This window comes from Balaenoptera musculus, chromosome 5 (assembly GCF_009873245.2).
Source record: "Balaenoptera musculus isolate JJ_BM4_2016_0621 chromosome 5, mBalMus1.pri.v3, whole genome shotgun sequence".
NCBI classification, from domain to species: Eukaryota; Metazoa; Chordata; class Mammalia; order Artiodactyla; family Balaenopteridae; genus Balaenoptera; species Balaenoptera musculus.
Genome location: NC_045789.1, coordinates 67988399 through 68012738, shown reverse-complemented (window position 1 = coordinate 68012738; position 24340 = coordinate 67988399). Strand labels below are relative to the sequence as shown.

At 41.2% G+C, this 24340-nt stretch overlaps 1 protein-coding gene and 1 pseudogene across 2 annotated transcripts; both read right to left on the bottom strand.

The window, feature by feature from the left end:
* Nucleotides 1-1040: 1040 nt before the first annotated feature.
* On the bottom strand, nt 1041-24296 carry LRRC66 (leucine rich repeat containing 66). Of its 2 annotated transcripts, XM_036852840.1 has the most exons (6): nt 20608-20676; nt 18583-18763; nt 12607-12754; nt 11181-11350; nt 4938-5127; nt 1041-3689 (listed from the first exon to the last, which is right to left on the bottom strand). In XM_036852840.1, exons 3-6 carry the CDS (start codon nt 12650-12652, stop codon nt 1813-1815), a joined length of 2283 nt encoding a protein of 760 aa, XP_036708735.1. In that variant the 5' UTR covers nt 12653-12754; nt 18583-18763; nt 20608-20676; the 3' UTR covers nt 1041-1812. The 2 variants fall into 2 exon arrangements, with proteins under 2 accessions (XP_036708735.1, XP_036708734.1); XM_036852839.1 differs by lacking the exons at nt 12607-12754; nt 18583-18763 and adding an exon at nt 23948-24296 and having other exon boundaries at nt 20608-21108.
* LOC118895561 lies at nt 7966-8571 on the bottom strand (annotated as a pseudogene).
* Nucleotides 24297-24340: the final 44 nt, after the last annotated feature.

Sequence of the window (24340 nt, the reverse complement as noted above, 5' to 3'; positions counted from 1 at the left end):
TAAATGAATAAATTATTGATGTAAATATATAAACCAGAATATAGAATGTGTGATGAAGTGATAATGTTGTGAGATGAAGCTGGAAAGGTAGGATGTGTCTAGATTATGGAGTTTGGTCTTTATATAGACAATGGAGAGCTATCAAAGGTTTTTGCGTAGTGGACAGATGGATACGATATAAGATTATTTGGGGGTGAGTGGAGTCAAGGAGAGATACTAAAGGTCACAAAGAGGCCTCAAAATAATCTAGGTGATAGATAAGGGATGTGCCTTATTTGGGCGTTGAGAGTTGAGATCACAAAGTTAAGAGCTCCTGAGGAGTTGGATCCTACAAGACTAGTGGTGATGCCCACAGTTGGATTGGGAGGTCCTTAAGGTCATTCCCCCCAAACTCCATCACGTTCCATCTTAGTCTACCCTAAATATTCACTCTAAGTAAAAAGAGGGTGCTTTCTATGCAAGCACTGGTTCAACATACATAGCCTAGCCCCCATCCAGATTTTCAAGCCTGAATGTCTCCTTGCAGAGACAAATTTCCACTGTATAGAGCTTAGAGGCTACTCAGATTTAGGAAATGAGAGAGGAGTCAGAAATTTTAACTGGCTTTACTGGGTGAGTGTCATGATGCTATTGACTAAGGAAGAGGATGTGGGAGGTCATGATCATGAGGGAAAATGATAGATTTTGGCCCCCGGAGGATCTACTTGGATTTGGGCAATTGGGGTGGAGAATGGGAGTCTGGAGCTTGGGAGGAAGGTTGGGTCTTGTCGTGCAGACCTGGGCGTCACCTGTATAGAGCTGGTCGTGAAGCAGTGGGGTCCAAGGAGAGTGGCCAAGACTGGGAACAGACCCTTGAGGAATGCTCTTTAAGAAGACAAAGCAGAGGAGGAGTGTCAGGGAGGAAAAGGAGAAACTGTCAGAGAAGTAGGAAGATAAACAGAAGAACACAGCTCCTGAGATCCCCAATTGGAGAGTCACTCCGAGGAAGGCCTACTCAAGGGTAGTGGTGGAGTACCTTTTTCTTTTACAAGAAACGTCACTTCTCTTCTTGAAAATTGATTTTTAATTTACACTGTGTCCTACAAAATGGTCCCTCCTTTAACATTGCTTTTAACAAATACTTAGAATTACTCTGAATCCCTCCAATTTTTTAGTTTCCTCATCAAACTCCAAAAGGCTGTGCTGGTCTTTGTGCAGAACTTGTTAAAATCTCTTCAGCAGTTCCATGTAAATGTTTCAATATGCACTAAAAATGTTACTTGAATTCCCTTTGATTTTCAAGGTGAACGTCCTTGTCTTTGTCATAGTAGATCTGGTCCTCACATAGACAGCCAACAACTATCAGGTTTATCTGAGTCTGCATTTGAGTATAAAAATTAGAATCATCTTTTCCTAACTGCAACATCATCCGTGTTCAGTTTTAATGTAAAATTTATTAATTGGAACCTTTGATGTTCAAATATCTCAGTGCTTTCCTACCTAAATGATCTATGTCTTGTGAATGGTAGTTTTATATTAGAATTAACTAAACACAGGGGAGAATTTAGAGAATCAAATTCATTGATTCGGCTCTGGATGTTGACCCCAGTCTCTGTCACTGAAGTGCTCCCGTGTTCTTAGTGAACTGGTTTCATTTGGAAGCATCTGTAATAGTGGTACCTGGCTCTTGACACCATCTTCAAAATACCCCTCCCACCACCCCAACCCCTCTCACACTGAAGATCTGGTTCATCACCACAGGAGTGTAACAATTGTGTTCGGCTTATAACCTTTCTGGAATCACTGTCCTCAAGAGGACATACAAACCCCTCATCAGTGTCCATTCATGTTGTCCTCTTCAGAATCTTGTCGTGAGGGTCTTAAGTTTTTCCCCACAGCGATCTTGGAAGGAATGTTGCTTTGAGCTGTGTCTACTCCCTGAATGTAAGGTTCGTATTTACAAATGTCTGCATCTCCTTCACCACAGGCACTCTCATCAGGATCCGAGGGAACTTCAGCAGAACGTGTTGGCGTTTGTGGTAAAACATCCACAACTGAAAACTCCAAGTCTCTAAGTGAGCATTGCCACTCTGCTGCCTTGGATTGAAGAGCTGTGACACAGTCATCAATGGACATGCCCGGGATCTCATCACTGCAAGGACTGTTGCCCAGTGACCTGGGCAAGGTCAGGGGATCCTCAAACTTATTGGTGTTAGAGCGACTTTCTGGATGAGCCTCGTACAAACCGTAGTCTGGATCAGAAATGAGAGTTTTTCCAGAACGATCTTCCTGATTCTCACATTTCCCCAGAATCTTCTGGAAGGTGATGCTGTCCTCAAGACTCTCTAATGACACGACATTGTCCCTCCTCTCCCCTGAGTCCTCGTCCCCCCGGGGCTCGTTGGCTCTGCAGCTCTCCTCGCCACGTGCCTCTGCTTCAGCCACATTTCTCCAGTCTTCTGAACTTGTTGAACTTAGAGTAAATAAAGACCCTTCGTCAGAATCGGTGTCCAACTCGTACTGAGCGTCAGGAGTGTCCTTTTGTGCTAGCTCCTTGTTAGCAGGAGTCACATGCAGGTCATGACCACAGCCCGGAGCGAAGACGGGTGGGGACGGGTCCGTGGCTCCTGGGTCACTGAGCGTGGCCGCTCCGCAGTGGGCGAGGGGCTCCTCCTCGTCACCGGCGCCCTCGAGCCTTTGCTGCTGTGCGCTCAGCACATTCTCCTTAGAAAACTCCGAAGGGCAGTGTGGAGTGCCCCCTCTCCCCTCCTTCTCTCCCGTCCTCAGCGCTTTTGCGCGCGCCACCATTTGGGAGACAGGCGTGGCCATTTCCCTGGGGAGGGGTGGGCCTAATTCGTTGGAATCCTTACGGATCGAGCCAGGGCTTGTCTGTAATCTGGCAGCCACGGCAGGGATGCCCACTGAACGCTCACCGAGGGAATCTTCCCCGGCCACGGTGTCATAATTTACTTCTCCAGGAATATCATACCTGTAGATGCAGTCCTGTCCCGCCGGCATTAGTTGGGTGTCATCAGCATTCGGCCGTCCGCGGAGAACGGGCCGGGCTGCAGCGTGATTTGGGAGCGCGTTATCCTTCCCGCTTCCTGCCCCAGTGTGGTCCCCGCATCGTTCTCCGCCCTGCCGGCGGCCAGCCTCCTTGCTACTGGGTGCCAGCGTCCTCGCAGGAGTGACAGCCGCGTGTGGCGCTTGGTTCTCACAGAGGTTTGGACCGTGGAAAGTTTGGCGCAGAGCCATCCTTGGCTGCTGCGTGTTCCCTACAGCTACGATTTCATCGTAGAAGCCCTCGTTTGAATACACGTTCCCTGAACCTGGACTTTTTTTCCGGCATCTCTGTTGCCACAGTCTGTCCACATAAGGCCTCGCCAAAGCCCCCAGGCAGAAAGCCACGAAGAACGTGATGAACACTGACAGGCAGACGGCCAGGGCCAGGTCCTGGGAAGCGTCCTCCCTTCTGCCGGCAGCTTGCACATCCCCGGCGCTCCTAACCCTTCTTGGCAGCCGTCTCTGCCCCTCACTGGTATCAGAGCCCGCAGGGTCCTTCTTGCGCAGAGTGGAAAAGCGCACTTCCCAGGGCCTCTCAGCTTTGCTCGTCGCCGTGAGGCTTTTCGTACGATTCAGATTAGTGCGAGGAAGGTGGGTCTCTCTGGACGCTCGCCTTGTGGGCGTCCACCAGTATGCCTCCTCCTTCCCTGAGAGTGGGGGTAAAAGCACACGCTGAGTTGACACGGGAATGAGATTCCAGCGGTTTAAAAAGCATCTGTGAGTCCTCAGTCCTCGTCTAGCTAGATTTAAAGTGGGTATTACACGATTAGCAACTTTACTGGCTGATTGCTTGATTGGTTGTCGATGCCGACAGCATGTGTCAGGCTCTGTGCACACTTACACGAGGCTCTCAGGCTCGGGTCTGCTGCTCCCAGGCCCGGGAGACTGTGTGTCTTAGGCTTCCTGACTGACTGCTGCCCACGGGAGAAAGGAAGCCAGTCTGTTCCTCCTTTCTCCACAGCCTTCCCTACTTACTGCACATTTACGAGAACATTCCATCAACCCTCTGCAGAATCTGCCTTGGCCACACCTGTGTTTGCTGTATCATTTCCTCACCATTCCTCAGTGCTGGCAAACAGCATAAATATTCAGGTTTCTCTGCTGGTTCCTGACATTCTGCCCTCCACACTCAGAATGCCATTGTGGCTCGTACGGGGCAGTGAAACAAGTGTGGCTGTCACCATTAAGACTTCTCTCTAATCTTCATGGATTTCTCCTAAACCCGGCAAGCATGGCCATGTCTCTACTTAATAGCAGTCCTGAATAGAACAGAGGCCAGGACTCATTTTAAAAAAATGACTTTTTTCCCCCCCCCAGTTAGGAGTTTGAGAATTAGCCAAGATAGTTAATAGTGGGGGGGGAAAAAAAAAAAAGCTTTCCAAAATATTCAACTGCAGTAACATATTCTAGCACTTTGGGAGAGTGGCAGGGAACAAATCAAAGAAAAATAGACTTTTGAAATATGTGTGTTTTGTATATGTATAGGATTATACTTCCAGAGTGTTAGCCAGCACTTTAAATAATTATGTTTCAAGTTTTAGAAGTGCTTTCTTTGATCAATTATTTTGTTAATATTTGGGATAAAAATATGACATTTTGGGGCTTTAGGGAAAAATCCTCTCTTTGTGAAGTTTCTGGTTTTGACCAAATCCAGTGGTTTCTGAGCTAGCTGAGCTAGGTTTCTCTGACCACATGAAGAAACTCGTTCATGAACTGAGGAAAACAGTTAGGTACCAATTATTTTTCTGTGATACAGCTCAAGGATGACTAATGCCATAGACCAGCACTCTTGCTTCTAGGGGGACTGTCACTGTTTCAAATGAGACTAAATTTTTCATGTGCTCTTTTCTGTTTAAATGGAACCATTTCTGAGAGAAGAGGCACTACTGACTTACCAATAGACTTGTTGCAAATTGCATTCCACTTTCTTCTCCAGGATTCAGAAATAACATTTTGGAAGACTGCCACGCCATAGTCACACTGCCACTGGTTACCAGCCAAGTCAGCCTCCAGGTGGGGAAGTTCTAGAGCCACCATCATCATCGGCAGGATGGCGGTCAGGGCATTGTTGCTGAGGTCTACAACCTGATTGAGAAGAAACAACTTTAGGACAATCTGTGAATAAAGACATTTGGAGACAAAATAAACTAGTTACAGATACTGTCTATATCTCTATGGAAGCCATATGAATTTAGCACTGATCTCAGAGTCAGAATACTGGGTTTAATTCCCTGCTCTGTCCCTAAGAACTCTGTGAGACTCGGCAAATTGTTGACTCTCAATGAGCCTACCTCCCAGGGTTGTTCTGAGGATTAAATGTATGTGAAAGCTTTAAGTATGGTGCCTGTATTAGATGCCCAATCACTTTCCCTTCCTTCTTTCCTATGAACTGTGATTTGTACTGTTCGATATAACCTAGACTCCCAGCTGTTATCAAGGTCTGGAATTAGATATCAGGTCTAGAATGTCTAGAAGCACTGTGATCTTCAAAGTGGCAGGAGATACTGGATGATGAGGACATAGAGCCCAGAAGAACTGCAGTTGACTAAAAGTAGCAAAGAGAGTTCTTTTGCATCAAGTATTATCTTAAAGGTAATAGTACATTTCTCTGCATCCATGGCTACTCAGTATAAACAAAATGACTAATTTTCCTAGTCTCATCAGAAATGAAGGGGAAACCGAGGAACAAAAAGGATTCAGTGACTCTAAAAACACAGAGTAGGATCTGTGAAGCTGGATATGGCAGTGGTATGATGTGGCCAGGACAGCATAGTTAGGTGTAGCTCTAGCTACCATTTGCAGAGCACCGCTGTGTACCAGGCATTCTACTGGGTGCTTTACATGCATTCTCTCTATTCCTCCCAACAGCTTTGTCATTTCCCCCTTTTTTTCAGAGGAGGAAACTGGGCTAGGTCACAGTATATCCCATATAATCCCTACGCCTAAGGCTTGGTACCCAGGTGCTCAGAAAATAATGGAGGAATGAATGAATGAATGAATGAATGAGTGAATGGCAGAGTTGAGATCTGACCTGGCTCCGTAGCTGTGTGCCTTCCACTCCAGAACACAGCCTCTTGGAGCCTGAGCTCCCACTGCACTGGAGTGAAGGGATGCGCAGAGCCAGGTCATGGGGTTTGGGAGAAAATCATAAATGCAAACCTTGCTGAAAAGTAAAAAAGAGGGTCGTGGATGAAAACCATGGAGGCTGAATGTAATTCAGGTCAGTTGTTTAATAAACATCAGGGAAAAAGCAGCATTGGCATCATGGGTTATATAAATTCCTGAGAAGAGCTTACTCAGACAAACACTCAAACAGCACCATAACCAAGACTCAGTAGTGAGGGGGACCTTTGCACTGTTGAGTAACCAAGCACTCTTGACTCCCAAGGGAAGGCTGTCAAAAACAGGAAGTAGGAGACTGGGACCAGGAAGGAAAAACAAAACAAAACAAAACTTTGCTTTGGCCTGGCCTTGACTAGGATCAATAGTTTTCTATGTACCCCCTCCTCAACAACAGGGTGAAATATTCTAATGTTTTTGGGGGTATTTTCTTCTTAGTGCATGTCTGCGTTTTTTTTTTTTCATCCTAGCAGCTATTATACTATAAATCACGAAACTAAAAGCAAAACAGAAGAGAGGACAGAAAGCTAATCAAATGATTCAGGAGGAATAATTTCTGAGAAAAGATTAAAACAGAATAGTCCAATTTGGCTAAAGAAGTGGCCATCCACTGTCATTTGAAAGGAGTGCACATTATAGAAAGATCGGGAGAAGCATATAATGTTGCTAACAAATTACTGCTCTAAGAAGAATGGCAGAAGAAAAGGAATGCTTATTTGAAATGCCAACGAAACATTTCATTCTACCGCCACATGATGATGAATTTATGCTTTGAAAAATCTATCTGGTTTCTGAAAAGATCCCCACGTGGGAAGACACGTAATATATAATGCAAGTATTAAATACGTCTCCTGGGAAAAAAACCCAACTACATCCATTTTAATATTCGACCTTCTGGTACCAAATACGCTCATCATGTTCCCAAAGAAGTTTTCAGAGTTATTGCTGAACAGGCAGAAGGGTTAATAGAGACGGAGAAATTGTATGATTCTGGGCAGCTCAGGTAATTTAGAATTACAGATGATTCAGAACATTCTTGGGCTTGTTTTTTAGTTTGCCTGTAGCATCTATTACCTGTGAGCTGCAGAAGACTTATAAAGCACAATAAAAATGCACAGGAAATAAAACAGGCATAGGGAAATTACACATACAAATATAATCAGTACACAATATACTAAATGAGGTTCCCAGGCAATCCGACAGCCTGTTTGTGGTGAACCGGGAGCACTGCCAAGTTAAGTGGACTTTCTCGTCTGCTCTGATAACTACGACGGCAGACAGGTCCCCAGTAACCTGCCCCCGTATTCACACCATCTGGGTAATCTCCTCCCCTTGAGTACAGGCGAGACCTGTGCCTCTCTTCTAACCGACAGACCGTGGCAAAGGCAATGGATGTCCCTTCCACAGTTACATTCCATAAGACTGTAATGCTCTTGCTAGCAGCCTCTCTCCTTCGGGCTCTGAAGCGAGCTGCCATGCTGTGAACTGCCCTGTGGGGAGGGCCACATGGCACAGAACTGAGGGCAGGCTTAGGCTGGCAGCCAGTAAGGAACGGTGCCCGAAGCCCAGTAGCCCACGTGGAACTGAATCCTGCCAACGACCACGTGGGCTTGGAAGTGGATCCTTCTTCCCCTGGGCCTTCAGGTGAGACTCCAACCCTGGCCAACACCTTGATTGCAGCCTTTATTTCCCCCCTTTTATTATTATTTTATTAATAAACTTAAGAACAGCTCTAACGTCTCCCTTCCCCCCAGAGCAACTAAACCCAGCTACAAGGGGGTGTGGCCTGGGGGGCAGAGGGCGCTAGGAGTCATAATCCTCTTCATCCTCTGCCTCAGGTGCTGAGGGGCCCAGGCGGTGGGGTGCTGGGGGCAGAGGCAGAGTCGAGGTGAAGGGCATGAAGGGTGTCAGCGGGGGGGGGGGGGCTCTGGAAGCGGGCAGGGGGGTGGCTGGCCTGGGATGGGGCCAGGGGTGTCTCTTCTTCCCCGTCACTGTCTGTATCCTCAGACATCCTCCTGCTCTGAGCCTGTCCCTGACAGCTTCTTGTCCTTGCCTTTGCTTCGCACCCCACCGTTCTTCTGGCCCCTGCGGGGACCCTTGTTCCCATCCACGTGGTTGTCTTCCCCGTCCCCCTACACGTCAGGCATGGACGCCACCAGAACCTTCAAGAAGTCAAACTGCTGCTCCAGCACGATGCACTGCTTCCGGGGGGTTGTGCTCACGGTCTTGGCGTTTCAGGACTGGGTCACTGGCAGGCCTTCCTCCACAGTGACTTCGGGAAAAGCTCGAGCGCCCGACAGAGGATGACAGGCACGGCCGCCGCCACCTTCCCAATCTCTTCGTCCGTCTACACGATCTTCTTGATCGGGCCGGTGGGAGCCGCACGTTGTACCTCCTCTTGCTCGGCATCTCGTGGCCTCTCTTGCTGCGCCGGGCCCAGCGCCACTGCCCGCAGCCTCCCGGCCCCTGGGCCTGCTCGTCGCCCACCTGCCCTCCGTGGTTATACTGCAGCCTCTTGAGACACCCTCAGCAGAGGCCCCAGCCAAGCCTTGCCTGGATTGCTGACCTCAGCAATAGATAACTAATACACCTATCCGTGATCATCATCCAGCCACTCATTCCTTTGTTTATTCAACAAGTGTTTGTAAATACATGGTATGTACTGGACATATGTTAAGCATTAGAAAACAAAATAGCCATGATGTATGTCCTCAAAGAGCTCACCGTCTGGTACAAGGGTTATGGGGATATAGGCATTAATGGCTAAACCATACCTAAAATGAAATAATTTCAGTGTCCATACGTGCAATATGGAAAAAGCACAGTCTACTATACCTGTGTATAAAGGGAAACTAATTCAATCTGGAGACCCAGGGAAGGCTTCCTTGAGGGCTAGTAAGAGTTAGCTCTTCCAGGCAAAAGCATCAGCAAGAGGGGAGGGCTTGGGGTGAAAACCAGGCAGGAATGCAGTCAGCAAGGGGAGGGTGGCTTGAAATGAGGCTGGAGGGGCAAGCAGGGGCCAGGCCCTTGTCGTGAAAGCTTACAATCAGATTTGTAGGTTAAAAGAGTAGGGCGTCGCAGCCACTTTAGAATTTCTATATGTAGTCTACATTTATAAAGGGCTTACTGTATTCCAACTACTGTTCAAAGCACAGTCTATGGATTAAAACACTTAATTCTCACAAAACTCTATGAGAAAGGAAGCAACTTACGTCCATTTTACAGATGAGAAAACTGAGGCACAGAGTGATTCGGTAACTTACCCAAGATCGTGTGGCTGGTGAGCAGCAGAGCCTAGGGTTAAACTCAGGCAGCTGGCTGCAGAGTGGACCTCCCTCACCACTGCGTCACTAGTCTCCCTTTGAGAGAGGACGGGCTTGGAGGGCCATTCCAGTTGAAAGGGGCGGGGGCAAGGTTGGGCATTTGTCTTGCAGCTATGCTCAAAGAGCACCTTACATAAAACTGGGAAAACGCCAGCTGTCTGCATTGATGTGCTCTAAGGTGACAGCCATTGGCCACATATGGCTATCGATCATTGACATATGGCTAGTCCAAACTGGGATGTGCAGTAAGGGTAAGATACGGTCTGCCCTCCATATCTGTGGTTTCTGCATTCTCGGATTCAACCAACCACGGACAGAAAATAGTTTAAAAAAAAAAAAAATTCTGAGTGTTCCAAAAAGCAAAACTTGAATTTGTCCTGCACAGGCAACTATTTACATAGCACTTACATTGTATTTACATAGCATTTACATTGTATTATTATAAGTAATCTAGAGATGATTTAAAGTATATGGGAGGGTGTGTTTAGGTTTTACGCAAGTACTATGCCATTTTACATGAAGGACTTGAGCATCCACGGATTTTGGTATCCATGGGGGTCCTGGAACCAATCCCCTTGGATACCAAGCATCAGCTATACACACAGGGCTTTGAAGACTTAGTATGAAAAAAGAGAATGGAAAATATCTCATTAATAATTTTTATATTGACTACATGTGTAAAAGATAATATTTGGATATATTGGGTTACAAAATATATTAGTAAAATTAAATTCACCTGCTTATTTTTACTTCTTAAATCTAGTTACCGAGAACATCTAAAGTTACATATGTGGCCCACATTATGCTTTATTGGATGATACTGGCCTATATAAAGAATGGGGGTGTGTGGTGCAGGTTACGGAGACGGGGGATTCAAGCTTCTCCTAAGCCATCTCTAGGTCCTGGTGTTTCTAAAGGAGCACTGAGGGGAGATTTTACAATATCTCCCCAAAGAGGAGGAGAGAGGAGGAAGGGGCTAGGAGGAGAAGGGGCTGAAGCTGCCAAAGCTAGAGCAGGGCTCTGGGGCTTACTCACACTCCCAGCTGTCAGGACCTCGGTGAGATTCACTGCAAGGTGCCCGAGAGACAGGCACCATGGCTCCAAAATGTGACGTCGATCCCCCCAACATGGCTCTGATGTTTAGAACTGCACGTGGCACGTGGTAAGTGTGGATGAGTTGATATCATTATGATTTGTATTATTCTGTGCCCAATTTTGATGTGGAAGCACCAGGGTCACTGGCCTTCAGAGGCCCATGTGGTCCTGGGCTATATGGGGTGTAGAGCCCATTTAGGCCCATATAGTCCCATATTGCATAAAACCCCAGGGGCCTTTGACTGACCTTGTAGCTCAGGGAGTGAGCCTTGCTAATAACCGAGATTTAATTTCTTGCCAACTGGTAAGTGGCAGCTTGGAGTTGGGTTTAAGTAGATTCAGGAAAAATAATGTACCAATTCTTGCTGCTGAGCATACATGTTCAAATAAAATGTCCACATTCATGTCCACTACTGAGGCCTTGGATTTTTGAGGCAAGAGAGAGACTTCGGCTCTTTTAGGGGAATCTTAAAATAGACATATTTTTCGATTGGTAGCCAGTACTATTGGGCATGAAGAAACTCTTCAATGGAAATATTCTTCTAATATAATTGCCTATAGTTCTGCATATTTGAAATATTATAAACACTATTTTCTAACCTGTAATTTTTTTAGGTCCTTGAAGGCTTCTGGATGAATTCTGAATATCTTGTTACTCTTTAAATGGAGGTTTTCTAGTTGCAGGCAGTTATGAAAATCAGACAAACCAATTTGCGTTATCCCATTGAATGACAGATCCAAACTCTGTAATGACTTCAGTTTCCATAGCCCTGTTAAAATTAAAAAGCAAATTGAAATATAAATTGGTGGTATTTACTGCAGCATTGTTTGTAATGGTGGAAAATTGGACACAACTTAAATGGTTCACGACAGAGAATGGGCAAAGGATGGCATATCAATACTACAAAATACTGTGTAGTCTTAAAAGAGAATGGGATAGATCAACATGAAATAACTGAACAGGAAGGAAAAGTTAAGTTGCAGGAAAGTAGAGTATAATTCTAATGTTCTTAGAAAAAAAGGCCACATGCAAACATACACATATGTTTCAAGAGAGCAGAGAAAGAGGCCTGGAAGGAGATGAACTAAGCTACCAGTGGTAGCTACACTTAGAAGTAGGATGGTGGAGGGAGGTGAAACTATGCTTCTATTTTATACACTTTTGAATTCTTCCTTTGAATGAACATGTGCTAATTTTATAATAAAAGCATCAATCAAAAATTTAACCTTGATTGAATGAAACGGTAAATATGATACTTGCTTATTGGATTGAACCATGGGTAAAACTGGATGATCTTGCTATGGTTATAGAGGAAAAAGTTGTTTTGATGCTTTATTTACATGGATGAATTCTTCCCCTTTTAAGATGTTCTTATTCTATTTTGTAGATGTATCCTTTAACTACTTATTGTTGATATTATAACTATTTTTTATATTTTTCAAAGGTAGTATATTATAGCTAGAGGTTTTATTTTCTGGCAAAATAATATAATTGAGTTTTGGTCTCTGCCTTTGTATTTCACTTGATTCCAGAAGTAACCATGAGGCCCATTTGGCACTGAAGATAAAGGTTGAGAATGATGTGCCAGCCATAGCAGTCTTCCAAATTTGAGTTCCCATATGAGTCTCACATGGAAGCCCTGCATTTTTACGTTTCCTTCTGCTCTGTTCTCACACATAGTCTGTGTCTTTAACAAACTACTACATAGCAGATCAGGTTGGTTCAATTCCAGAAGGGTTTATTCCTTGTCTACTATCTGCACTACTATCTATTATCAGTACTTACTGTAAGACTAATTATGCAGACAGATGATGACCTAAATGAAATGGCTGCACATCTATGTTCTCATTTGCTCATTTCAGCTGCACAGACTAAGCAAGAGACCACAAGGATGACAACTCAGTCAAAATATTATGAGCATGGCACTTCGTGCTGAGGACAAAGACAGCAGAGAAACTTTGTGTCTGGTTGCGTGATAAGACACACACACAAGAAAAAGTTATTAGTTATATAAAGCAGTTTTACCCCCACTATTGACTGTAAAATAATTGTTGTTTGTCAGCCTCTCCATCAGATGATTAGTCCTTTCAGGGCAGAATTCACACCTTTGTGAACACTTGTAATGCCCAATATATAATATACATTCAATAGGCTAGAAGTCACAGTGTTTGACCTGCGCAGAGATTTAAAAGTTGTTGAGCCAACATCAAAGATTCAATACAAACATGTACATTTCTAGCTTCTCTTGAAAAATAAGTCTCAACTGGCACAAGACATTTGGCTGGAGCTGAATGAGGGCTGCCTGCTTTGGATGGGGCATGCACTTACAGAAGAATATGATGTCTCTATCAAAAATAGGAAGACAAAGGATAGGCCAAGAAGCCTGTATGTTTAAAAAAATGAGAGAGAGAGCCAAGGCTGAGATTCAGCTGGCATATGCTGGTGAGAAATACTTCCATATTGGTTCATAAATAGCCACTGCTGAGCCACTGTGTGTTGCCCCGCTGCCCTGGGCACTTTAGTCTATTCTCCCTTCCACCTCCCACCCCCAGCAGGATTCTGCTTCATCATTACAGCCAGGAGGCATCCAACTTGGGAACCCAGCTCTGGAGAAAATACATTTCTTTCTGGAGTGAAGAATATTCCTATGTGTTTTAATATGCAAATGTATGGGTCTTGAGAAAAAAATGCAACACAGAAGCTGATATGAAAGAAGTTTCTTAACATTTTCATGATAATTGCCTGACCTGTACAGGGATGTGAGCTCATGGTCCCTATCATATCTAGTACTTAACTGAACTGAATAAGTACCCCAGGAGTTCAGTGGAGAGGGAGACCATGTCTAGTTTGGTCTCTATCAATGGATAGGGGGGTGTTGAAATCTCCAACTGTAACAGTGGATTTGAAATGGAGCTGGACCTTGCAGGGCCTTCTCAGGGACAGACCCCTGTGTCCCTGACCTCTCATTTGTAGAAAAGCTTTAGCCTCCTAGGGCTTCCCCAAGTTCCAAAGAGCAAATTCAATCACAGAAGTGACAAAATGTAGAAACAAAGGAAAACAGTCAAGCAAGACAAAATAATAATAGTTTATAAAAATAGAATGACCATATGGTCTAGCAATCCCACTCCTGAGAATATACCCAGACAAAACTATAATTCAAAAAGATACATGCCTCCCTATGTTCATAGCAGCACTGTTCACAAGAGCCAAAACATGGAAACAACCTAAATGTCCATGGACAGATGAATGGATAAAGAAGATGTGGTACATATATACAATGGAATACTACTCAGCCATAAAAAAGAATGAAATAATGCCATTTGCAGCAACATGGATGCAACTAGAGATTATCATACTAAGTGAAGTAAGTCAGAAAGAGAAAGACAAATACCATGTGATATCACTTATATGTGGAATCTAAAACACGGCACAAGTGAACCTATCTACAAAACAGAAACAGACTTGTGGTTGCCAAGGGAGAGCGGGGGAGGGAGAGGGACGGACTGGGGGAGTTTGGGGTTGGCAGATGCAAACTATTACCTTTAGAATGGATAAACAACAAGGTCCTACTGTATTGCACAGGGAACTATATTCAGATCCTGTGATAAACCATAATGGAAAAGAATATAAAAAAAGAATGTATATGTGTGTATAACTGAGTCACTTTGCTGTACAGTAGAGATTGGAACAACATTGTAAATCAACTATACTTCAATTAAAAAAAATAATAGTTTAGCTATAAAAAAAAGTCAATGACCTTTAGTTCCTCCTCAAGGGTATAGATAACATCCTGAGTCATAGCCTCGAGCTGTTTTGCAGATACTAAGACCCCCACCAGGTGGAGGAAGTTAACTGCATGCTGACCCCATGAGCACATAGATACACCCCATGGTTGGAACCAGAAGGTTGATGATTCCTGAAACATCACCCTGTTTCTTTGCCATCAACCAATCAGAGAATTGTGCATGAGCGGATCACACACCCTATGACCCTCTCCCTCACCCTGTCTTTAAAAACTCTTCTCTGAAAACCATCAAGGAGTTCAGGCCATGTGAGCATGAGCTGCCTGTTCTCCTTCCTCGGCACCCTGAGGTAAATGCTGTCTGTGCTCTCCTTCACCACAACCCGGTGCCAGTAGATCGGCTTTGTTGCACATCGGGCCAGCAGATGCAAGTTAGGTTTGGTAACAGATTTGCTCACTTCTCTTTACAGTTCTGTCAGGTTTTTCCTCACATATTTTGACAATCTATTGTTAGGTGTATTCACATTAGAATTATTATATCCCCTTCAAGAACTCTTCCCTTTATCATTAAGTAGTGCTTTCTTTATCCCTGAAGTCTCCTTTGTCTGAAATTAATATGGCTACTCCACCTTTCCTTAGATTAGTGTTTCTCTAATGGCGTATCTTTCTCCATCCCTTTAGCTAGCAGTTTTATTTGTAATACCAAAAAAGACAGCCCAAGTGTCTGCTGACAGGTAAATGAGAGTATCCACACAATGAAATTCTACTCAGAAATAAAAAGGAATGCAATTTTAATACATACGACAACATGGATGAATCTCAAAATAATTATACTGAATGAAAGAAGATACATCAAAAATAAAAGAATGTGTTGAACGATTGCATTTATATAAAATTATAGAAAATGCAAATGAATCGATAGTGACAGAAAGAAGATCAGTGGCTACTTGGGCAGGGGACAGATGATGGGTGGGAAAGATAGATTGCAGAGAGGCATGAGGAAATTTTGGGGGGCGATGGATAGTTATCTTGATAGTGGTGATGGTCTCACAGGTCAGCGTGGTTCAGAGAGCCAGAGGACAGACCAGAGCACTCAGAACATGGAGAATTAGCGGCCTCCAACATTATACAGGCCTACAGAAGTATGAACTGTAGTGCAAGATTGTTGGTGAGTACTCTGAACTTTATACAAACTCTGAACAGTTGTAGAAAGAGAATGAAAATCACCTTCAGTTACTCATTGTACCAGAAATCAAGGAGGTGATGACTATTACAGCAAAGACTGAGATGGGAAACAGAATTAGATACTCAGGCTGATCAAATGGCCCTAAAGGAGAACTAACACTTTTTGAGCACCTGTTATGTACGAGGTACAATGAGAGATGTTTTACATATATCATCACTCTGTGTGTTATAGTTTTTACAAATGCTACCTCTAACCCTCACATCAACCCTGTATATATCACTATCTCCAGTTAAAGATAAGGACCAGGATGCTTTTATAGGTTAAGTGACTTGCTTAAGGTCAATAAACAAGCAAATAGAGTAATACAAGGAGTATAAAAGTATAAAAGATAAAGTAAAAGAGTAAATAGGAAGAGTGGGACCAGAACATGCCCAAGCATGGGGGTGATTTTGAACATGGAGAGTTACAAGAATATCCTCTTATTTGACTCCCTTCTTAATATCAAGCTAAGATCCCCAAGAAGAAGGGAAACTTCTGCACATAGGAATTAAGACTGTGAAGTTCAGTTACTCCTCCCACATGAAGATTTTCCTTTTACTTCCAATTTTAGAGAATTAAGATTCAATGTTATTAAGAGAACTGGTGGAGTCCTGCAAATGACCTTTTTGTTTGGGGGTCTCTCAAGATGGAGTTGGAAAATTTGGGTAAACTCTTCTATGACACTTGGCTGTGTTTCTCAATAAGGGAATATGTTCTTTTACATATTTTGCATGGCAAATCAACGTTGAGGAGTATTCAGGTGAGTGAAAGAGGTTGTGAGGTGCATTCAGAGCTGGGGCTTGGACATCAGAGAGTACATTTTATGTTTTAAGAGAGTAAAATGTTGGGAGAGGCATATGGAGGCACTTTTGTGGAGATGGGATTATTTATTGAACTGCTTTCTGATGATCACATAGGCAGGAATTTGATAAGCCTTTGCATTTAAAACGCCAGAGGCAGTTTCATTATTTCCAAGAAATTATCTCAGTGTCTATGAGAAAAAAGGCCACAGAGGGCACGCCCAGACATTACACCATCTTAGAAATATTCCTTTGGACTCTGAACTTCTTAAGTGGTCTCCCAAATGTGATAATCTGATAACATAAAATGATGATATTCAAGGGTTATGGCTTCAAGTTCAAAGAGTATTAGGAATTGGAATAGAGTCTGGAATGATGCTGGATAAGATATTTGAGTCATAAAATCAGGCCCTTAATGTGGTCAAATTTATATAGGTGAGCCAAAGACCTTGACGTCTTAGCTTAATGATATACATTCATTTTGTTACTTTAGAACCTGAATTGGTTTTAAGAGCATTGGTTATTGGTATTTCCATAATCCAAATAGTAATCAGGATGAAAGGTTCAATTCCCTACAAATGAAAAGAATATACTTTTTGTTTCAACAATACACTGGTTATGTTTTTCTCTCCTCCATCAGTTTCAAAAATCAGGTATTATTTCATCTCATCGATAACATATTTATCTCTTGGATTCTGGAATTTAGTATGTTAATGTGAGGCTGTCACATCTGGTCTTTCAACCTAACTGGAAACTCAGTAAGATGTTGGTGCTGAGTGCATTTTCAGGCACTTTGTGGGCACTCCAGAAATACTGCTTGATGAAAGTGGGATAGTTTAACTGGAGACCAATCCCCTTGTTCTCAATTTTTTTAAACTGATTTTTCCATTATTAATGCTGTACTCCAAGAATATGGGAGGAAGGTGGAATGATCATGAAGGTTAAATTCATGGCTGGCTTCTGTTTTGTGAATTGCATTGGCCGGTACCTCCTCTGGGTGTTTTCCCAACATGAAGCTTATTGGTAACATCACAGATGATCAGCATCAAGAAAGGAAATCAGCTGACACTGGGCTGGTTAGTCAATGTGATCTTTCACCCTTACAAAAATGGGCTTTCCACAGTCAAAGCAACTTTTCACTGACTCTATAAACTGTCACCATATTAAGACATGTGAAACACGATTTAGAAAGGTGCTATAGACCAATTGCTTGATTGCTGCTTTCTGAGAAATCTCTAATTAATTATCTTTAGATGAGTGCAAACACCTATGTAAATAGTTAGATACAAATGATTCTCTGCTTATGAATTATAGTGGGCTAGGAGTCACATCTACTGCAATAATTATTTAACATTTTAAAAGATAACTTGAGATTCAGACAAAAACAAATTTATCATTTGTTTCTAAAAGACTGTTATTCTCAATTTGTGCCGAGAGTAATAATAACTAATATTTGCAAAGTACTTTAGAAGTTTATGAAGTGCTTTTCACATTTTAATAGCTACTGTTTATGACGCCAAATACTGTGTTAAGTTAGGTTCTTAAGATACATCTTTCCTTTAATCCTCACAGTTCTGAGTAAATATTACATTATCTAGACATTTCCTTTAAAAAGGCGTAGGATAAAGGAATCAAAAAAGAACAAAGGTCAGGAATAGGATGGCACTTCAGGGGGCACCTCTCTTACCAGCTTTTTCCCTCGAAAATGGGATTTCAACGTCAGAGTTACCCAGCCATAGTCACAGAATCATAAAATGGGACGGGACGCCAGAGGGGACTCTAGTCCCTAATAAGAACTGAAAGTGTATGATGATTACAGGAAAACACTTCAAACTGCAAAATGCTATGGAGAAAAGAACTCTGAATTACATCCAATTAGATTCAGGGATTGCAGTGGATCTCCATCATCAATCTGTTTCATTCATCTCTCCATGGTTTTATCTGCTAGAATTCCATTAGAATTTCAGATAAAGGATTTGCTCATTTCACATCTTTTTATCCCCTCCTTGGCAAGCTTAACATATTTCCTGATATTCTGGGAGGCAGAAGTTTAACTTGGGAAAGGAGGATGGGACTGTATCTGCATTTTATAGGGATGTTTGGTCCTTAAATGAAATGTATTCATCCTAACCTCCAGTTAGCTCTGGAGAATTCATCTGCCTTAAGGAGATATAGTCAGCATTTCTCTATCTACTGTTATGGTGGGATAATATTTTGACATATTAAGCTTTTACCTGTCTCTATTTTCCTTGTGTCCTTTCTCTCTGTTCAAGCAGAAAGTAAAAGCTCTGTGTTAATTGTTCCAGGGGAGGCACATCGCAAGGCAGAAAGCAGAGGCAAGCAGAGGCGACTACAAGTCTTTTTGGCTTTTGTTTTCCAAAGGCCTGAATCTTTAGAGGAAAGGAATTTCTAGATCTAGATAGAGAGTTTTGAAGAAACAAAAGCAGGTAAGAATTTTCTCCAAACTGAAAGACTGAAAAGAAACATTCTCTGGCTAGAGGGGGTAAGGGACACACACACACACATACACACACACTTTGATGCCTTGTCAGGGTATAAGATTCTAGAGCTGCGGTATAAATCTAGGAAAAGATAAAGGAAAGCCCATGAAAAACTGATGTTAAGTGTAAGTACCCCTACATCCCACCACAACTGACGCTAGCAAAACAGGGGCTCAGAATCAGAAACTGTGCTGAGTTATAAACAGTAGAAGGTTATATCTCCAGTACACTTGAATTTGTGGGTTGAGATTCACATCTACCATACTAGTTAGAAAACACAGTTATATCATGTGGATATGTGTAGCTTTAATGATGTTTGTCAGAGTTATAGCAAAGAAAATGGAAATAATCTAAATGTTGTTTGATTGAACAGATTATAATATATGTATATATTAAAATTATTCAACTATTTAAAATATTATTTATGAGATTGCTTAATTATGTAAGATGTTCAAAATATTCTGTGATATAAAATTATGTTATGAAATATTATGGACAGTAAATCCAATTTTGAAAGAAAAATATATATGTAGGCATAAAGAATAAACTTGAAGAATACAAATTACATGAGGGACTTTAATGTTTCCCTTTAAATTTTTCTTTAATTCCTAATGTTTTACAAAAAACAGGCATTCCTTTTGTAATAAGAACAATATGATAAAAATCATAAAATAAAACGCAATTAGTTTACACTTTGCACTGAAAATACTATACACTGCTTTTATGGAAAAGTTCAGGGAGAGAAGACTCCTGTCCTTCTCACACAATTCTGCTGATGTGGTGACTGAAATAGTAGTCCCTTCACCTGCCAGGCTACTATAGTCAAAATTATGCTTAAAACAAGATACTGGAGAAAGAGCAAAAAATAAATGAATAAATAAAAAAATAAAAGCATGAAATGAAAGAACTGAAAATGAGAAAAACTAAATATGCATAATTTGAGATGGAGAAAAATGACAATATCCTTACACTTTCTTTTTTTAGCATAAGATCTTATATAAAGTAAGTACTTAGCAAATAGTGACCAAGACTGAAAATAGACAGGGAAAGGAAACTGTCTAGCACTCCTGAATATTAAAAAGGAAGCTCTGGCTTATGAATCTGATACATTTTCTAAATAAAACATTGGTGGATTAGTTAAGAAACTCCAAAATGTAGATTATTGAGTGTTGGAATGGATGAGAATTTATTATAATAGGAGGGTATGTGGAGTTCTGATAAGGAGCTCTACTTTGATTTGATAATAAGGAAGTTTATATATAATATTAGCATATATGTAGTCTACATTTGGAGGAAAACTAGATAAGAAGATGTAAAATGTATTCTGTAAAAATAAAAATTATAAATACCGCAACACTTAATTTGCATTGTTACATATTAAAAGCATCTGAACTAGTTATTTCTCAGTGCTTTTCTGTAGTTAGTAAAAAAAATACATAAATCAAAGTAGGTAATTTAAAATCACACATTATTATTTAGTACTTAAATACTTCCTAGTATCTCTTGACAAATCCATATAAGATTAATGTAAGTTATAGCAATGGGAGATTAAATTACACTGACTTTAAATTCCACATATTATAACTTAAAATTCCACTAAGAAACTCCTTTTATTGTATTTGCTCTGATCCAATTGCTTTACTTTCAGCTGTTTCCTTGAAACTGAAAACAAACCTGGAATTCTTATTGACATAAAACATTAGCTCTCCACATACTCATTGTTTCGTGGTCTAGTCCATCTTTTAAAGTTGTACTTACCCTTGGGAATGTCACTGAGTTTATTTCTTTGAAGAATGAGCAACTTTAGAAATGGAAGCCCATTTCTCAAGCTGCCTCTGTGGCGTTTCACCCACAAGGACTTAAAACTGAGTAGATCCAATGACACGGAGTGAATGGCGTTGTTGCTGAGGTTTAATATTTCCAAAGCATGAAAATGTGCAAGAGAGCTTAAGGTTATTTTCGATATGAGATTGTTACTGAGGTCCAGGTGTTTTATATTCCATTCTTCTTTTTTCATGTGAGTTTGTAAGAGAACCCTAAAGAAACTGGAACTTACATCCACTGTGGCTGCTATCTGTGGTATGTCCACAGGTATTTCATGCTTTCCAGCAACAGTACAATTTGTCAGAAGATATCCGTTCCATTGGCACTCGGAATTGAATAAAATACTGCTTTTTCTTGATGGGTTTGTCATTGTGCCAGTAAAATAAAGACCTATAACCATGGTAATGACTCTGAAACGTAGGTTTTTCATAATGCCTGGAGAAAGAAAAATTGACTTATTCAAAATAACTTATGTAAAAACTAATAGCAAATAAGCAGAAATTTTAATTTTCAATTTAAGATTTAGGAAAGTTATCTTGCCTTGATTGCCAATTTACACGGATGTTTGATTTCTTAGAAAGTGGGGCAAAATGTAGCTACCAAAATGGTAAACAGCTATAGTGTAAAATTACATTTATGCTACATTTTTAAAGAAAGAACCCCTCCTGATTTGTCAGAAAATATGTATTCACTTGGGCCTCACCTCTGTGTCTGCTTTTCCAGGATTACTCACCCTGCAGTCTGCTTTGGAATGAGGGAAACCTACCAAGATTAAAAAGTTGTGACCGCCTGGAGGGGTGGGATGGGGGAGGTGGGAGGGAGGGAGATGCGGGAGGGAGGAGATGGGGGAACATATGTCTATGTGTGGCTGATTCACTTTGTTGTAGAGCAGAAACTAACACACCATTGTAAAGCAATTATATTCCAATAAAGATGTTAAAAAAATAAAAATAAAAAAAATAAATAAAAAATATTATGTAGTGCCTATTTTCAGGATAAAGCTTTGAACAAAACAGAAAACTAAAAAAAAAAAAAAAAAAAAAAAAAAAAAAAAAAAAAATTCTCTGCTGCCTTCCTGGTCTTTAGTACCGAGCAAAGTCTATTATCCTTATTTTACAGCACGGTAATCAGCCATGTGCTTTGTCACATGAGTGACAAGCCATACAGTTACACCAAACCGTGGAACTGCATCGGTGGAAAGTTCAACTCACGAAAGAGACTCTTGATTTTCTTAATGACTAGAAGAACTACAAGCTTTGTCTTTGCGGCTTTTGTGACTTTTCAAATCCGCTTGAAACCATTTAGATATCTATGTTAAAAAAAAATGGGTTATAAAAAGGATGCTCTCCCTAGGACCCATGAAGATATAATCACCAAAGATTCTTGAGAAGCAACTGAAAGCTTTAAAACAAGTAACTACAAATCACAATGCCTGAATGTATACACAAAAAACAATTTTAAGAGTAGATGAATAACTTTTTTGTGATTTGTTTTAATTACTAAATTCCATTAAAAAATCAGTGTGTGTACAAATAACCCCATTACTCGGCACGTAGGTTTACAACAAATTGTCCCTTCCGTTCTGTTCCAATGGCAAATGGCACCACTCTAGTTCTCATCACTAATCTGCAACACTAGAATGGGCTAACTGGTTTTCCTGTCACTGCCTTTCAATTTTCCTTCTTGATTCATCCAATGAAATTCCAAAGGGTTACTTCCCCGTAGTACTGTTTTCCCATATCACATCCTCATTCAGAATCGTTAAAGGGCTCCGCAGTGCCTACAGTCCAAATCCCTCAGGTTGGCATCCCAGGCTTTGTATTATTTACTTTACTTTATGAACTAGTTTTAAAAGTACATGAGCAACTACAAGATGGGGCTTGTGCACCTCGGTATATGTGTAGATCTCACGCAAAAATTAGCTTTTAGTTCACTCCAATTCCAAGCCCAATGCCTTTTCCTCTCCTCAGTCCAAATCCTACATATGTCCTTCCAGATCCATCACAAATCCTATGACCTGAAGACCCTTCTTCCTGCTTTGGCCTCTATTTTGTTCAGAAATCTTTCAGTAAATATTTATTGAATGAATGAATGCATGTTAGTAACATTCAGTTTGACAGAATATCAGTACTGTCCTGTATTGCTATTGCTTTGCATTGCGTCTGTTTTAAACAGCCCAAAAGACTATAAGCTCCCAGATGGTAAGGGCCATGTTGTCATACATACATACATATATATACAACTTCCCCCCATGTTTTACATGTTTAATAGTCTTTAGTCTGTCATAGGACTATGCTATCTATATATCTATATATAGGGCTATATCTGTATCATCTACCTGTCATCTATTTATCTCATCTATGTATCTATATATTTTCCCCATGTTTTATATTTTTAATAGTCTGCAGTCTGTCATAGGGCTATGCTCTGCTTGGATAAATGAATGCATGCAATGGATGAAATTTACCATGTAACTTTCTAAACTTTGGTTTCATACAAGGTCAAATCTGCCATATTTTGAAAGGCATCTAAGTTCCGGTACACGTGGCTGTGAACTGCAAAGGTGCCCTACAGCATGGAGGAGTGATTTATTTTTAAAGTGTGCCTCTTATGCAATACCAGAAACTGAATTAATTTGTAGAGTCAGAAAGATATTTGTTACCATATTCAAAGCTGCAATCATTACATATGTAATTATATAGCAAGGTAATGTAACAACATCAGCAATGAAAAAAGATTCATCCTTCACAGGCACACCACAATACTGAAGAGAAACATGTGGCTGAAAAAAACTTCTTCTTAAGGGGACTTAAGTAAGATTTTCACTGACCTGATTCTTTCTAAGTTGAAGAGATTTATCTATAACAGTTTTGAGTTCAAAACAGCTAGATAAAGATAATCTTATAAAGTAAAAGGTACTCATTTGTAATTTTTAAAAAATATTAGATATATATATAAAACAAACTTATATGTATTAGCTAAGGAACACCTGAGAACTCCAGAAAAATTTTCTGAGGATATTGGAGACAATTACGTGGAATGTAAATCTTTAAATGGACATATTCAAGCTGAAGTATGAGGAAGCAGAAATACTGGGTGTGTCAGACAGTGAGATAGGGAGAAGGCAGTAGAAAAAACAAAGTAGAAAGGAAATGAAGAGTTCATTCCTATAAAAAGAAAGAGAAGTTACAACAGTTCAAGAAAAAAAGCAGGAGAGGCTAGTTTTGCTAAGATGTAGAAAGAAGAAAACAGTAACACCGTTTCTAAGGCATACCTTTGATCCTTAGGGATTTTTCAAATGGATCTCTCTCTGAATCAAGCCAGGTGGGGATTTTAGACTCGAGCCTTTGAGGCTCCACCCATTTGCCCTGGAGCCTGCCCTGTGGCAAACCTTCAACCCTTTCATCTCCAAGCTCTGGCCTCTTGCAGAGGTGACAGCGACAGACAGCGTGGTGCACATTCCCCTAGGATACTGGGGGAAAAGCAACAGAGAGAGGCCTTCTGCAATGCAGAGGGTAGGACTTTCCAGACGGGGTCTGTACAACTTCTAACTTTGAGCTCCAGGATTCCAGAGAGATTACATAAATACTGGCAGCGTCCAATTCTCAAGCTGTATTTACATTCAGCACGTTTATATGAGTAAGTAGAAACCTGCTAATATTTTAAC

Excerpts from the sequence above, each read along its gene's own strand:
- LRRC66 (XM_036852839.1), bottom strand. The coding sequence starts at position 21,103 with ATGAAAAACCTACGTTTCAGAGTCATTACCATGGTTATAGGTCTTTAT. Across the intron at positions 11,351-20,607 it reads ACTCAGTGACATTCCCAAGG|GGCTATGGAAACTGAAGTCA; the intron begins GTAAGTACAACT and ends TAATTTTAACAG. Across the intron at positions 3,690-4,937 it reads AATTTGCAACAAGTCTATTG|GGAAGGAGGAGGCATACTGG; the intron begins GTAAGTCAGTAG and ends CCCCACTCTCAG.